Raw genomic sequence first — 16,952 nt, 5'->3', positions numbered from 1 at the left:
TTTTTTTTATTCCTCGTTACATCATCTTTCCTGCTACATGAAACTGAAAAATCACATCTACATACAGCAAACACATTTTTTCCAGATTTTAAGATTTTATAATATGTGTAAAATCTAGTATATCTCCCTTAAAGACTGCATTACATTGCTCAACATCTTACTAAAGGACTGTATTAAAACAAATTTAGTTTAGCTTTGCAGCACACTCAGTTTAACAATACATCCAACACTGAATACAACTTATAATCTGTGATATGTAATGTTCTGTTTTATGCATTCTGCATATTTTACGCAATGCAGACCAACACACTTAATTGCCAATTTGTTAACTAGAGATGAACAATAAAATTTCATGCAAAATTCATATTTTTTTTATAATTTCAAATTAATGGCAGGGTTGTAATTTTACTGTTCTTTTTGTGGAAAAAAAAAATAATAATGTTAAGATGAAGAGCAGGCAAATGGGTCAAAAGAACAGTCTCCATTATAAATCTGGAATGTTAACAGCTATGATCAGGGTGTGCTACTTCAAGAAGATACATATAAACTAGACTGAAAAATATCAATTGAGGAACAACTTAGAGAGATGCAAAGTTGTGTATTTTCAAAAAAAATGAATCCTAGAATAATACACTATTTGGGTAGGACCAAACTTAAAGCCGTAGATAATGAAAAAGAATTGGAGGTAATTCAACATGAAGTTCTTTGAGCAGTGCAGACAGGCTATTACAACAGTTCATGGGGTTCTGCCGATGATATATAGCAGCATTTCCTAAACTGCATTCCACGGACCAGTAGTGTTCCATGAAAAATTGTAATTAATAATTAAAGAAATAAAATAAAATAAAATAAAATAATTAAAATTTTGCATATTTGTAGCATACACCACTTTTGTATCGTTATAATTTTTAATGTTATTTTTTTTTTCGGTTATAAATATACTGGCATAGACTAATAATCAAATAGACCAGGGAACACTTTATTTTGGCGGGCTCTACATAGAGAAGTATGCATAGAGGTAATGACATTATGAAATAAGTAACAATATGGTGATCTAATATGCCATTTGTATGTAATTTAGCCTGGAGTACACAGGTTGAAGGAGAGGGGAAAGCGAACCGATATCATAACTAAACTCTCTTCCTTATATACATTTTTTTTGAAAATTATCAATATTTTTAAATATTATTATTATTATATTATTAATATTATTAAAATAAATGACCATGGATTTGTTTTGTGGTTGAAAAAAGGAACATTAAAATGAGAAACAAGTACTTCTAGTAGCGCAACTGTGGTCGATGAAAACGAACACAATATTGTCACACTTCAAAGTGAGGATGAACAATAGCAACCTTTTCTTCCTCAAAAATCCGAAGTGAAAAACAGGAACCAACTAATAAAAGACCAAAACAAAAGTATGATGGCAGTTATTTGAATTTCCACTTTATATGTGTTGGAAATAAAGATGCTCTTGATGCACAGTGTATCATATGTAATAAAATATTAGAAAACAGTTCTTTGGCTCCCACTAAACTTGTGTTTCGTAAGTATTCCATAAATATATTTTGAGATGAAAAGTGTTCCGTCAATATATTGTGAGACAAAAAGTGTTCCGTGACTAAAAAAGTTTGGGAAACGCCAGCATTAGTATTAGTTCAGGCATATGATGCAAGAAAGCAAGCTTATAGAGCATCAGCCAAAAAAAAAAACCTTCCCATTTCACCCATCCAGTCACTCCAAATGTTTGTCTAGTTCGGCCTTAAATTTATTTTAAGCTATCACAGCTTCCACAACAACAGATGGAACTCTGTTCCAACAATCTACTACCCGCTGGCTAAAGGCAAAATTCAACACATCTATTCTACAAATGTCTTTCCTCAATTTGAATCTATGCCCTCTCAGGTTCTTAATCAGAGCAAGTGGAAGTATCCCATCAGCACTGAGCCTGCTCTAACCATTCAAGGCCCTGTAAACCTTAATCAGATCACCTCGCAGGTGCCTAGTCTCCAGATGCTGCAACTCACAGAATTTAAGCCTTTCCTGGTAAGAGAACCCCTTTATTCCTCTCACCAATCTTGTTGCTCTTCTCTGTACTCGTTCTAGCAACTCGACATCCTCAAGACCTGTACACAGTACTCAAGGTGTGGCCTGACTATTGCCTTATACAAAGGTATAATCGCCTCCTTTTCTCCACTAGCAAAATTCCTATATATCATTGATAAAACACCGTGACCTGCTCTGGCAGCCTGTCTGCACTATTCAGAGAACTTCGTATCCGACTGCACAATTACCCCAAGGTCTTTTTCATTCTCCACATCCCTGAGTGTAGTACCACACAGTTGGTATATTTCTCTTGGGTTACTGCTACCCATATGCAGTACTTTCCATTTGTCAATATTAAACTTCAGTTGCCACTTCTCAGCCCATCTACCTTAATTTTCAGGATCCTGTTGCAGTAGCATACTGTCTTTACTATCATTAACAACCCTGCCAACTTTGTATCATCTGCAAACTTGGACATTAAGCCTGATATACCTTCATCAATATCATTAATAAATACACAAAACAACAATGGGCCCGCCACTGAATCCTGGGGGACTCCACTAATAACACTAGTCCATGTAGAGCAGTGTCCATTTATTACCACTCTCTGCCATCTCCCACTCAACCATCCCTTTATACATTGCAGCAACTTGCCATTAATGCCATACTGCTCCAATCTGTACAGCAGTCTTCCATGTGCAACAGTATCAAAAGCTTTCCTGAAAACCAAGTATATGATATCAAAATTAGTTTTTGCATCCAGTTCCTTTGTGACCACATCATAGTATCCAATAAAATTGGTCAGACAAGGATTCCCCTTAACAAACCCATGCTGTGTCTGAACTATTACTGCAGTCTTGTCTAGGTGATCTTGCATCACTTCTTTAACCAGTGACACCATTATTTTCCCCGGAACAGAAGTTAAACCTTTAGCCATAATTATGAGGGCATTCTTAGATTCTTAGACATGGGATACAATTACACATCCCCAGTCCATGGGGATGTGTAATTGTATCCCATATCTAAGAATGCTCTCATAATTATGGCTAAAGGTTTGCTAACTTCCCTCGCTGCCTCCTTCAATATAACTGGATAGATTTCATCCACCCCAGGTGCCTTTTTTATGTTTAACTTCAACAATTTCTCCTCCACTTTGCTCTCCATTATTACAAAATCATTTTTAGCTCCCTGTTAGAGTTTAGTAAACTTCTGTCCTCCCCTTCCTTACAGAATTCCTCATGTGTGAATGTAGATGCAAAATACTCATTCAGTTTGTCAAATATCTGAGCAGGATTATCAACAGTCAAACCACCAACATTAAGTAGACCAATCTGATTAATTCCCTTTCTTCTAGAGTTTACATAAGTAAAGAAGTCTTTGTTGTTGTTCTCTTTTGCATCCTTTGCTAAGGATTTCTCATAATCAGCCTTTGCTTGCTTAACCTCCTTTGTGACTTGATTACAGACTAGCTTATATCTGCCATAGGCTTCTGTGTCATCTGCTAATTTATATGCATCCCACGCATTTTTTTTTCTCTGCCACGAGCCACATTAGTTCATCTAACATCCATTTAGGCCTAAATCTTGAACAGTATTTCTTAGTTGGCATGAAAAGCCTAGTAGCTTTCAAGATTATAAGCACCTTTCCATGATTTCAAATTGAAAATCTTATTTTAGGAGGAATCTCAATTTGTTGGAGAGTGAAGAGAAGAGCAACCAAAATAGCTGGGGCAGGGCAAAAAGAAGTATTCTTAAAAGAAAGGCTTGATAGATTTTGGTTCTGCAAACTGGAAATGAGGCATCTGTAGAGATCTTACTGAAATATTTAAGGTTGTGAAAGGGTTAAGTAAACTAAATGATGATAGCATCCTTACTTTTTCTCAGATGATATACACAAAGGGGCATATATTTAAATTGAGAAAGGATAGTTACAAAATAGATATGTGGAAATTTTCCTTCTGCAAGAGGCTGTAAATGATAGCTGTAACAAACTTCCCTCTAGTGTTGTGGCAATGTAAAATTTGAATAAAGTTAAAAAATGACTTGACAAATTATTGGAAGTGATCAGATTTTTTTTTTTTTTTTTTCCGGCTAATCCTGTATAAGCTTGTTTCTTTGCATCATTATGCCAGTACTAATTATGCATTTTCGTACGAAATGTAGCTACCAGTATTTTTTTTTTTTTTTTTTTTGGTAGTTGTTGGCACATAGGCTTCTGTGGCCATAATGCATCTCCCAAGATTTTTGCAGTACTTTGATCCAAGCCCTAGGTGGGAATCGAACCCGCGACCTTTGGGTTGCCAGGCAGGCACTTTACCCACCCGGCTAGCCCGGCCGGCAGCTACCAGTAATGTGCAAGTACACGGTGTTACACAAACCACAGGTTTGGATACGCATGATGCCACAATACATGATAAAATTCCTCTAAATTATTGTAATAAACATTTCTGACTCTATGTGGCCATTCTAGAGTATAAACATAAATTTTACTTATTTTTTTAAAACTATATTTAAGAAATACTTAAAGACAATTTCCTAATAATTTATTCTGGCAAGTATTTATTATTTATATTTTATTGTATGAATATTTTTAATACTAAAATTCCACTGATAATTATTTTATCTGATATTAAACATTTCTATAAAAAAACATCCTCAAAACTACTGAAATAAAATTTTATTCAAGTTATTTTCATCTAGTATTTATGACTTAAATTTTCTATTTTCAAATTGAAAAATATTCAAATTTTTTACCTTTTCTTGCATTCTGGAATGTCAATATGATCATATCCAACAGACATTGTTCCAATAACTCTTAAAGAATGTCCTTCAAAATAATTTCAATCTATTAGCTAATAAAAAATGTTATTTTCAAAGTAAATTTTACAAATTCAGTAACACCCATTTCATTTTTGAACACTAAAAATATTATTAGTGAACTTCCATTAAGTTTAAATGAAATTATCTGAATTATCTAGAATATGCAGGCATATTCTATATAAAAATTCTGAAAATTCCAATAATTAATTAATCATTCCAAAAATTATACTGTAATATGTATGAAAATTTATTTTATCCTTTTTTATTGATAGACTGCTAGTGTTGCATGTTATCACTTCACAGATGATTTTCTGCAGAAAATCAATAATAATGAATCCAAATAATCAACAAAAAAAATAGTTATAGGGCTAGCAGATATATACTTATATCCACCAATATGTCAGAGCATATGGTAATACACAATGCATGGTAGAGCAAATTTGCACATTAGTATGAGTTTTAGTAGTACTGAAGAACGCAAGCTTACAAAGCATCAGCCAAAAAAAACTGCCATCACCCATCCATCCACTCCAAGAATTTGTTTAGTTATTCCTTGAATTTATTCAAATTACACACTTCCACAACAAGAGATGAAAATTTATTCCAACAATCAACCACCCACTGACAGAAGACAAACTTCCACACATCTATCCTGCAAACATCCTTCCTCAATTTGAATTTATGCCACCTCATGTATGTAGACTTGGCAAGAGGTAGAAAGCCATCGGCACTGAGCTTACTCAATCCATTCAAGGCTTTAAACACCTCAATCAGATCTCTCCACATGTGCCTTGTCTCCAGATGCTGCAATCTGCAGAACTGAGGCCTTTCTTGGTAAGAGAATGCTTTTGCTCCCTTGTTTCCATTCTCTGCATGCATTCCAGCAGATCTACACCCTTCCAAAATTGAAGACTACAGACATGTATAAATTACTCAAGAAGCAGCCTAATCATGGCCTTGTACAAAGGGATAATTATTGCCTTATTCCTGCTAGCAAAGTTCCTGTATATCACTGATTAAACCCCATGAACTATCCTAGAAGCCTGTCTGCACAGAAAACTTCATATCCGACTACACAATTACCCCTCTGCTATTTTTCATTTTCCACTACACTAAGTATAGTACCACACACACAGACCATACCAAGGAAAATCTACCTCATGAACCTTGCACAATCCATCCAGCACTAAACTGATTATCAAGGCTCTCATCATATACTCCCTCCTATCGTGTCTAGGCAGAATTGCAGACACTTCCAAAATTAATCCTAACTTGTGACTTTTTCTCAATGTTGCCTTGTACTTTTTAAGTTAGTGCTCATATCTCCTACTTTTAATATGTCATTAGTGCCAACGTATGCAATAATATCCATTTTTGTGCCCTTAAAAGATGATAACTGTCCTTCAATTTTTGTCCCTGGCAGACATACCCTGTTCCTATTCCACCTGTCCTTTTTGTACAGTGTATTTCCCATTTCCCTGACAATAGAGTCACTGACAACAGCTACTTCCTGTGGGACAGTGCATTCTGTCTAAGTGGGAGTTGCATCTGTGTTGCCTTATGTGCAAGTGCAAGCTGTGGTGTTGAGATGGGCAGCTGAGAGGTTGATGGGCCTTCAACTTAATTCCTTCAAGATCATCCACCCTGCTCTTTGTGGAATAATGTTATTAGTGGATTTCCCAGAGTTTAGTTCTGGGTTCATTGCTGTTTTCCATATTTATTAATGATATTGATGAAGCTATATCAGGCTTAATGTATAAGTCTGAAGATGATAGAAAGGTTGGCAGGATGGTTAATGACAATAATAAAGGTATGCTACTGCAACAAGATCTAGAAAAATTAGGCTGATGAGTTGAGAAATGGCAGTTGAAATTTAACATTGACGAAAGGTACTGCATATGGTAGCAGTAATCCCAGCTTAGTATCTATAATCAAGCATGAGGAGTTGTTTAGGGAGGGGAATGCCAGAAGTTTATCAAAATTGAACAGGAAGCTAAATTATTTTGTGATAACTGTGAAATCATAAATGAAATTGATGAAGCTTAAAATAAAAAAAGGCACCTGGAGTGTATAGGATCTATCTAATTATATTAAGGGAGTTAGCAAAGGAGGTAAGCAAACTGTTATCCACAATTATGAGAGCATCTGTAGATTCGGGGGAGGTCCCTGTGGACTAGAGATGTGCAAATGTGTCTCCAATTCACAAAGAGGATCAAAAGGTGTCATGAGTAATAACAGACCTGTTAACTTAACTTCTGTTCCATTTAAATAATGGAGTCATTGTTTAAAGAATAATTCAAGCTCATCTAGACAGGAGTGCAGCTATAATTCAGTCACAGCATGGCTTCATTACGGGGAGATCTTGTCTAATCAATGATTAGATACCATACCATGAGGCAGTGACAAAGGAACTGGATGCAAAAAGTAATTGTGATATCATAAACATGGATTTCGGGAAAGCTTTTGAAACTATTGCACATAATGCTGTACAAATTGGGGCAGTGCAGCATTAAGGGAAAGTAACTGTTATATATAAAAAAATGGATGGTTGAATCTCAGAAGACAGAGACTGGTTAGTAGTAGTAGAGAGGCATATGATGCAAAAAAGCAAGCTTATTTAGCATCAGCCAAAAAAAAAACATTTTATACATCCATTCCCTCTAAAAGTTTGTCCAGTTCCTCCTTGAATTTACTTAAGCTATCAACTTCCACAATGACAGATGGAAGTTTGTTCCAGCAATTAACTACCCGCTAGCTAAGGCAAATTTCCAAACATCTATTTTACAACTGTCTTTCCTCAATTTAAATTTATGCCCCCTCAGGTTCATAATCTGAGCAAGAGGAAGAATTCCATCAGAATTGAGCTTGCTGAACCCATTCAAGGCCTTATACATCTCAATCAGATCACCTTCAGGTGCCTAGTCACCAGACGCTGAAATTTGCAGAACTTAAGCTTTTACTGGTAAGAGGACCCCTTCGTTCCCCTCACCAATCTTGTTGCCCTTCTCTGTACTCGCTCAAGCAACTACATCCTTGCTGAAATGATGCCCCAGACCAGTGCACAGTACTCAAGGCATAGCCTGACCATAGCCTTATACTAAGGGATAATCACCTCCTTTTCCCTACTAGCAAAATTCCTATATATCATTAACAAGACCCCATGACCTGCTCTGGCAGCCTGTCTGCCCTGTTCAGAAAACTTCATATCTGACTGCACAATTACTCCCAGGTATTTTTCATTCTCTATCACCCTAAGTGTAGTACCACACAGTTGGTACATTTCTCTGGGGTTACTTCTACCCATATGCAGTACTTTGCATTTTTCAATGTTAAACTTCAGTTACCACTTCTTAGCCCATCTGCCCAACTTTTCTAGATCCTGTTGCAGTAGCACACTGCCATTACTGTCATTAACAACCCTTCCAACCTTTGTATCATCTGCAAACTTGGACATTAAGCCTGATGTAGTCTTCATCAATATCATCATTATCAATGGATACTTCTCTTCTTGGACACAAGTTATTATTAATGGAGAACTCCAGGGTTCAATGCTGAGCCAACGTTATTTTTAATATTTATTAATGATATTGATGAAGGTATATCAGGCTTAATGTCTAAGTTTGCAGATGATACAAAGGTGGGCAGGGTGGTTAATGACAGTAATCAGGTAAGCTACTGCAACAAAATCCAGAAAAATGAAGCCAGTGGGCTGAGAAATGGCAGTTGAAGTTTAACACTGAAAAATACAAGGTACTGCATATGGGTAGCAGTAATCCCAGAGTAACGTATCAACTGTGTGTTACCCTCAGTTTAGTGGAAAACAAATGAACCTGGGGTAACTGATTTCAAACTGCACTCTAAATTCTGAGACGGCACATTTTGGGAAACATGATCCATTTAGCTGGATCAGTACTGAAATCTGATAGTGAAACAGTACAGATGTTTTTTGGGTACTTTTTGCAGGCTCTGATTCATCCTTATTTGCAATTACATCAGTTGTTGATGTCGACAGCACGGAATCTACCTGGTCTGATTCTAATTCTATATCAACTTGACCTTTATTTGTTCTTTGTTGTTGTAATGAAATTTAATGACACATAGGCTGCTAGGGACATAGTGTGTCCTTCTAATTTTTATTTGTTCCGTTGTCACTAGGTCTAGAGGTAGGCCTATGAATGTCATCACTGAAATCTTGAGATTGAGAAACAGTAGGCTTATTGCAGGAGTGGTTTGGAACATTTATATACAGTATTTCAGCATTGAATTTTTCATTTTACCCAAAGCCTTTTCTTTTTCTTCTTTCTTTTTTCATAACCAGATTTGTGTTTTCGTATATATCCGTCACATATTTCAAATCACGTCAAACACAGTTAACACAATAAATTATTCTAGGATCAGAATAAGAAAAATTGAAAATACAACTGATCAGTCATCTTTTAAAATTCACACTATTAAAATGTCACACCACAAACTTATTCCACTATTTACTACAGCTCTCTTTACATATAACTCACATGTACATATTTGTGAGTACAACTGTTTTGAATAGGAGAATGCACATTCAACTCTCTACGAAACAAGTCAGTTTAACAAAATAAGCATGAGACAAGTCATACACCTTTATACACATTCACACATGCATATGCTGCTGCGCTGATCGACTGCTCATACTTGCATTACATCAAAAGATGTAATTCACAGTCAGTGTGTTAATACAGTATAATTTATTATAAGAAATATTTTAATCCTCTTTCCCCACTTTTCAGAATGAGAGTGCTTAGGGCCCACAAACATTAAAATCCGGCCGACTGCTAATGTAAGTAAAGAAGTGTTTGCTGCATTTCTCTGCATTCTTTGCAGAGAAATACAGCAAACGCAGACTTGCTCAATATCTGCCTTAGCTTGCCTAACCTCCTTTGTCACTTGATTATAGACTAGTTTATAGCTACCATAGGCTTCTGTATTAGCTGATAATTCATATACATTCCATGCATTTTTCCTCTCTGCCACATGCCTCATCTAACATTTATTTATGTGTAATCCTTGAACAGTAGTTCTTAACTGGAATGAAACACCTAGTATTTTCTATGATTATTTCCCTGAATGCTTCCCATTTAGAATTTGTTGTTAGTAGCATCATTATTTGATCCCACTGTATAGAATTTAAAAATTATGTGAGATAACTGTACTTTACTAAAACAAAAACCCTTCCCTTTACCCTTGATGGTAGTTACATCTTTAAGTAGATCCCACATCAATACAATGTGATCGCTGCCACCTAGTTTTTTATTTGATGATTCTTAATGCATGAAGAATCACTGCTGAAAATCAGATCAAGAGTACTGCTCTCCCTTGATGTCTCTCTAACTTGCTGTTGTAGAAAACAGTCACCTAATAAATCCACAAAAGTCTTGCTAGTGTGTGAGTGACCAAACCACAAATTTCAGTCAATATCCCAAAAGTTAAAAGCCTCCCATCATAAGACATTCCGATTTACTGGCCCACTCTAGTCATTCAGCCTATAACACACATTTCTACTCTCATTTTTGTTTTCCCAGTGCTGGAAAACAAAACTGAGAATTTTTGTCATAGCGAACTGAATCTAAATTGCACTGGTCACCCATGTTGTGGAAATTTTCCTTTAGCCAGCAAGTGGTTGATTGCTGGAACAAACTGCCGTCTGTCATTGTGGAAGTTGATAGCTTAAACAGGATTCAAGGAAGAACTGGACAAACCTTTGGAGTGAATGGATAGGTGAAATGGGAATTTTTTTTGGCTGATGCTGTATTACAAATGCTAATCAGAAACAACCATGGTACCAGAACCAATTTTGGGTAGTGGCGGCAGCAGGGGATCCACTTCTAACATTATGCCAACCTGAAGAGGGTAACCAATAATCATGGCCCTCCACTTCCTGCTCTACAGTCACCCTATGATCTATCTTAAAATCTTATACACAATCCTGACATAATCCAAATTTATGTAAGAGTTGATATTTTGCTAAAATCCAAATCAACAACATTGAAATTATTTCCTTCATCCAACTCATAAGTAACAAAATAATGTCAAAACAGTTAGTTAAACATGATTTTCCCATAACTCTGTAGTATCAGTGCTACTGTGCTGAAGTGTAACTTGAAAATAACAAGCTCATGTTGATTGCTGGGTGAAGATAAAAATCTATGATTTTCTGTACCTTCCTAAACATAGACAAATTTTTACTTGGTATGGTTTTGAATTTTTATTTATCATTTCAGCATTGTAGAATGGTTGCACCCAGCAGGTATAGTCCACTACTTTTCTATTTTTAACTCATAGTGATGGTAGCCTAGAAAACTGACCGCTATTGATGCCACAAAGCACAGAATCGTGTTTGTTTCTAGTTCAAGTTATTTCAAAACCATGTGATCTAATGATTATTAAACATTAGATCTTAGACATAGTTTACAAGGTTAGATTTTATAATAGTCATAAACTGTCTTTTTGAAAGATTCATTTTAAATATTCATTATTATTTTTGAATAATGAATATGGAAACACAGAACCTTTTACTTTTTTGAAAATAAAAGATTTAAGAAACACTGCATTTTTAAATATTTATTTTTTTATTAAAAACTAAAAAAATTAATATAATAAGTACTGCAACCCATTAAGAAAAGATGAGATACTGGTATACTCCAAAAATACCATTATCTCACTTTTCAGACAAAACACCCATAAACTTTTCCAGACATTAAAACAGAAAATTTACAACTGCCAAGTGCAGTACCACCATTTTTATTACAGTGGCATCCCTAATTGTAATTAGGGATGCCACTAAAGCAGATTAACAAAAAATATGCTGTGTATCTTTCAGATTTCTATTTAAATGTCCCTGTATCCTTATGGTTTCAGAAAATCATGTGGATAATTATAAGGAACATTGAAATGCCCCTTATGATTATCCACATGATTTTTCCCTAAGACTGATGTGTCAGACTGACTGGTCTATAATTACCTGCTTCACTCTTAGAACCTTTATGTATTGGTTATTGGCAATTTTCCAATCCAAAGGAATTTCTCCCAAGTCCAATGATACACTCCTAATTAACCTTAATGGTTCAATGCACTCTCTAGCCACTTCCCTTCAAAATTATTGGATATATGCCATCAACTCTAGAGCCTTACATGTTCTTAGGCGAATAATACCTTGTAACAAAGTGACTGTGTAAAATATATCTGATGACTTTTGTCAATATATTTTAAGTGTGTGTGTGTGTGTACACACAGTGTTTCAAAACTGCACAGAACAAATGTAGGAGCATTTCTATATCTAAAAAAAAAATCCTACAAACATATCTCAAAAGTCTTGATTTATGGGATCATCATCATCAGCCATTTTCAATCCACTGCAGGATGAAGGCCTCTCCAGCAACTTTCCAGTTCCTTCTGTTTTGAGCACTGGCCATCCATTTACTACTCAAAAACTCATGAATTTCATCTATCCATCTCCGCCTTTGTCTTCCAGGTTTTCTGCTAGCTCCTCTTGGGTACCATTCTGTTATTTTCTTAGTCCATCTGTCATCATGTCTTCGAGCTATGTGTCCTGCCCAAGACCATTTTAGTTTAGTTTTGATAAGAATGTCCTTTACTTGAGTTTGCTGCCTAATCCATGTGTTTCTCATCTTATCTAACAGTCTGATTCCCAATATAATTTGTTCCATTCTTTGCTGTGTAGTTCTTAGCTTCTTTTTCATTCTTTTGGTGAGTGCCCAAGTTTCACTTCCATAAGTCATGGTGGGGAGTATACATTGATTCATTATTTTACGTTTCAGACAAACTGGGATATTGCTCTTCAGTATGTGACTATATTTCCTGAATGCTATCCATCCAAAATTTATTCTTCTCTTGACTTCCAGCCATTTATCATTATTACAGCTAATAACTTGTCCCAGATAAGTATATGACTCCACCTTTTCAATTACTGCTCCTTCAATCATTATTTCCCTTTCCGTGGCATACTTGTTCATCATTACTTTTGTTTTAGCCATATTCATCTTTAGTCCAAAATCCTTACTAACTGTGCATAACTGATTAAGATTTTCCTCTAATTCTTTGGGATCATGGCTTATGACAACAATGTCATCTGCAAATCGTAAATGGTTTAGGTACTCTCCGTTCACATTGACTCCTTTCTGCGACCAGTCTAATCTTCTGAAAGCTTCCTCAAGGGCAGCAGTAAACAGCTTCGGAGATATTGTGTCTCCTTGTCGAACTCCTTTCTCGATTTTAAATTTGCTACTGTCTTTGTCTAGTCTAATAAAGGATGTAGCACTCTCATATATTTTCTTCAAAATCATAATATATGGAGTATCTATGCCTTGTCTTTCCAGTGCCCGAAACATTGCCTTATGCTGTATGGAGTCAAATGCCTTTTCATAATCCACGAATGCCAGGCATAATGGTGTTTTATATTCATTTGCTTTCTCCATTAGCTGTGATATTATGTGAAGGTGATCCATAGTTGAGAATCCTGTCCTAAAGCCAGCTTGCTCTTTCGGTTGATTCTCATCAAGTATTCTTTCTAACCTGTTAGTAATGACCCTTGTGAACAACTTGTAGATATGGGATAACAAGCTAATTGGTCTATAATTTCCAATTTCTGATTTATCTCCTTTCTTATGCAGCAAAACTATGATTGCATTATTCCACTGCATAGGCATCACACCTTTTCTAATGCACTTTGTGAAGAGCCTTGCCAGTTTTTGTGTTATTTCTCTTCCTCCCAATTTTAACAACTCTATAGTAACTTCATCTTCCCCCGGGGCTTTCCGATTCTTCATTTTCTTCAATGCATGTTCTACCTCATCAGGAAGAATATCGGGTATGTCGTATGTGTTGCTACTTTGCAATCCATCTTCCCCACTGCTGGTATGATTCCCTCGCTCTTTGTATAATTCTCTATAGTAGTCTTCTGCTATTTGAATTATGCCTTCTCTGCTGTTTATAAGTACACCGTCGCTATTCTTCAGTTTCAGTATCATTTGTCTTTCTGTATTCCTGCTCATGGCTGCTGATTTAAATCCTTTGTTTTCCCTTAATGCTTGTTCTACTTTTCTTGTGTTAAATCTTCTTATGTCCTCTCTGAGTCTCTTTCTAATGGCTTTGCATAACTCAATATACTCAATTTTCTCCCTGTCAGCGTTTTTCTTGCTCTTCATTTGTCGTCTTTGGTTCATCATGACAAGTGTTTCTTGACTAATTTTTTCTTCTTTGGATTTCTGTTTCCCTATAGGTTTCTTGGGCTTTATCACTTTCAGAAAGTTGTAATATTCCTCGTCGATATCTTGGTCCTGAGCAGTCTGCAGAAGCTCAAACTTGTTCTTAAGTTCCAGTACATACTGCTTTTTCTCCTCCTCTGTTATTTCAAAGACCTTTGTATTATTTACTCGAGTCAGTTTTTTCCTTTCCTTTCCTACATCTATATCAAGTGTACATCTTACCATTCTGTGATCACTTCCAACATTTACCTTATTCAGGACGGTAACATCATTCACAATATATCTTCTGTTAGTGAGGATGAAGTCGATTTCATTAGTTGTTAATCCATTTGGACTCTTCCATGTCCACTTTCTGTTCACCCTTTTCTTGGAAAAAAGTGTTCATTACTGACATTCCTTGAGATTCTGCAAATTCCACAAGTCTTTCACCTCTTTTATTTCTTTCACCAATTCCAAAATTTCCTATAGTTCCTCTTTCTGCGCTGTTTTGCCTTTTTCCAACCTTAGCATTGAAGTCCCCCATAATAATAGTGTAGTGGGTTTTCTGCTCATCTAGAAGACTCTCAATTTCAGTGTACATTTCTTCAACCTCTTCATCATCATGGCTCGATGTTGGTGCATAAATCATTATAATCTTTAGCTTGTACCTCTTAGAAATCTTGAGTATTAGTCTTGACACCCTTGGTGATGTACTTTTGAATTCCCCCCTCGACGTGGGCACCTGTACGTGGTGAGGGGACCTCCCAGTGACGCTGCTGGACTCCCAGACTAGCGTCACTGGGATCCAACGCCCACAGCCCAGGTTCCAGGCTTACATCAATGGAATCCGGCGTGTTTGCCGTGCGCTGCGACCCGTGGAAATTCGGAAAGGGGGATCCTGGTGGTTGAGGGGCCCAGCTTCAATACACCACTTTGGCCCCTGCTTCGACAAGACGGGTGGTCCTGGAAGGCCCGGCTAGGATCAATCGGCTAGTAGGTTCGCCTGCGAGGGTCAACCGTGTCAATGCCACGCCCCTACCCTCATGGTCCGAGGGACAGGATTCAGGCTGGCGGCGGTGCGGGTATAGTGTCTGGGTAGCCCTGGCGTTCCACTCCCGAGCGCATTTATTGCATGCCGGGTAGTGGGCGTCCCTTTGGGCTCCGTGGTGGGTGGGGAGCCCGGGCACTGAACAATAAAATAAACTCTATGAATCCTGAGAAACTTACTTCTTCAGGGGCCCCAACCCGGTCCCTATCTGAAAATTTAGACGGAGAATCAGATAGCATTATTGCTAATAAGAGGCAGCGAACTGAATTACCATCAGGTCCTATCCCGCGGTTTTTAATCATGCACTCCACCAATGAAAAACCGATTGGAAAAATGTCACCTTTCTTTATACAGAAAGGATTAGATGGGTTAGTAGGTTCACCCAAATCAGTTAAGAGGCTCCGCTCTGGAGACCTCTTAATCGAAACTAAAAATGACAGGCAATCCGAACATCTACTCCGAGTAACATCAATCGGAGGAATCCCTATAACGGTGACACCACACAGAACACTCAATTCATCGAGAGGTGTCATTTCGGAGTGGGACCTTCTCGACGTCACCGAGGAGGAAATCTGCTCCGAATTAAAACCACAGGGAGTCATTGCCGTCAAGAGAATCACTGCGCGAAGGGATGGAAAAATAGTTAAAACCAGGAGCGTTATCCTGACTTTTAACTCTCCTAAACCTCCTGACGAGATCAAAGCTGGATATATCAACTGTTCAGTGCGTCCATACATACCAAATCCTTTACGGTGTTTTAAATGCCAAAAGTATGGACATTCCCAAATGGCCTGCCGTGGAGTCCTTGCATGCGCTCGATGCGGTGCAAAGGACCACGAAACATCAGCATGTTCAGCCGCAAAACCCACCTGTATTAATTGTGAGGGCGAACACCCGGCCTACTCACGAGCATGCCAGAGGTGGAAAGAAGAAAAAGAGATTCAACGGCTGAAGGCAGAGCTTAACATATCATACCAGGAGGCAAGGAAATCGGTCAAACCCCTGAATATCAACAAACCTACCTACGCCCAGAAGGTAGCAGGGAGATGTTCCGTCGGAACTCAGACGGACATGACCATTCCTCCAAAGGAGTCTTTCACTCCCATCGCGCGGTATCTCTTAAGCTCTCAAAAACCTGCACAAAAGGACCAATCAGCTGCCACTCCTATATCGGTACCTCCTAATGCTCCACAAGTTCCAAAGGTAATTATGAAAGAAAAGAATACGAAAGGGGAAGTCCCTCCTAGTATCCAAGAAAAGATGGATGTCGAGCAGAAGGAGGTACCCGAAGATTCAGTCTTGGAACTCTTTGTGGAGGAGGAAATGGACACGGGACAGCGTCCATTCTTCCCCAAAAAAGATAAATCCAAGACTGATAAAAGTAAGCCCTCAGCACCTCGGAAGCCGCCTGATGGACCCACCAAGCCAAAATAATGGCTAAATTCCTACAATGGAATTGTCGTGGATTCCGGCGAAATATTGATGACATCAAGGCCCTCCTGCAAAAGCACGAGCCAGTTTGCTTTTGCTTGCAGGAGACATATCTAAAGGCGAATGATGATCCCACCATGCATAACATCACAATCTTTCGTAAGGATAGAATTGCGGATGGTCCTGCTCATGGAGGAGTGGCTATCCTTGTGGGTAATCAGACCCCAGTTCAGCCCTTGTTAATTACAACCAGCATAGAGGCTGTTGCAATTCGCCTTTCAGTGGGATTCTTATTAACTGTATGCTCTATTTATTTGCCACCTGGGACTGACATCTCCCAGGCAGACCTTGATGATCTTCTAACGCAGC

General features: G+C 37.5%; 1 protein-coding gene across 3 annotated transcripts in view; it reads right to left on the bottom strand.

Moving 5' to 3' along the window:
* The window catches only part of LOC150081492 (glyoxylate reductase/hydroxypyruvate reductase-like), a 240,693-nt gene that overhangs the window by 139,291 nt on the left and 84,450 nt on the right, over window positions 1-16,952 (bottom strand). For all 3 annotated transcript variants that reach the window (XM_090379326.1, XM_090379328.1, XM_090379327.1), the window contains one exon: window positions 4,800-4,872. In XM_090379326.1, the coding sequence (XP_090235452.1) occupies window positions 4,800-4,872 (73 nt within the window). The remainder of the gene's footprint in view (window positions 1-4,799; window positions 4,873-16,952) is intronic.

The sequence above is a fragment of the Mastigoproctus giganteus genome, chromosome 8, assembly GCF_048544385.1.
Source record: "Mastigoproctus giganteus isolate SK-2022 chromosome 8, ASM4854438v1, whole genome shotgun sequence".
In the NCBI taxonomy this organism is placed as follows: Eukaryota; Metazoa; Arthropoda; class Arachnida; order Uropygi; family Thelyphonidae; genus Mastigoproctus; species Mastigoproctus giganteus.
This window is presented reverse-complemented; position numbering and strand designations above follow the sequence as displayed.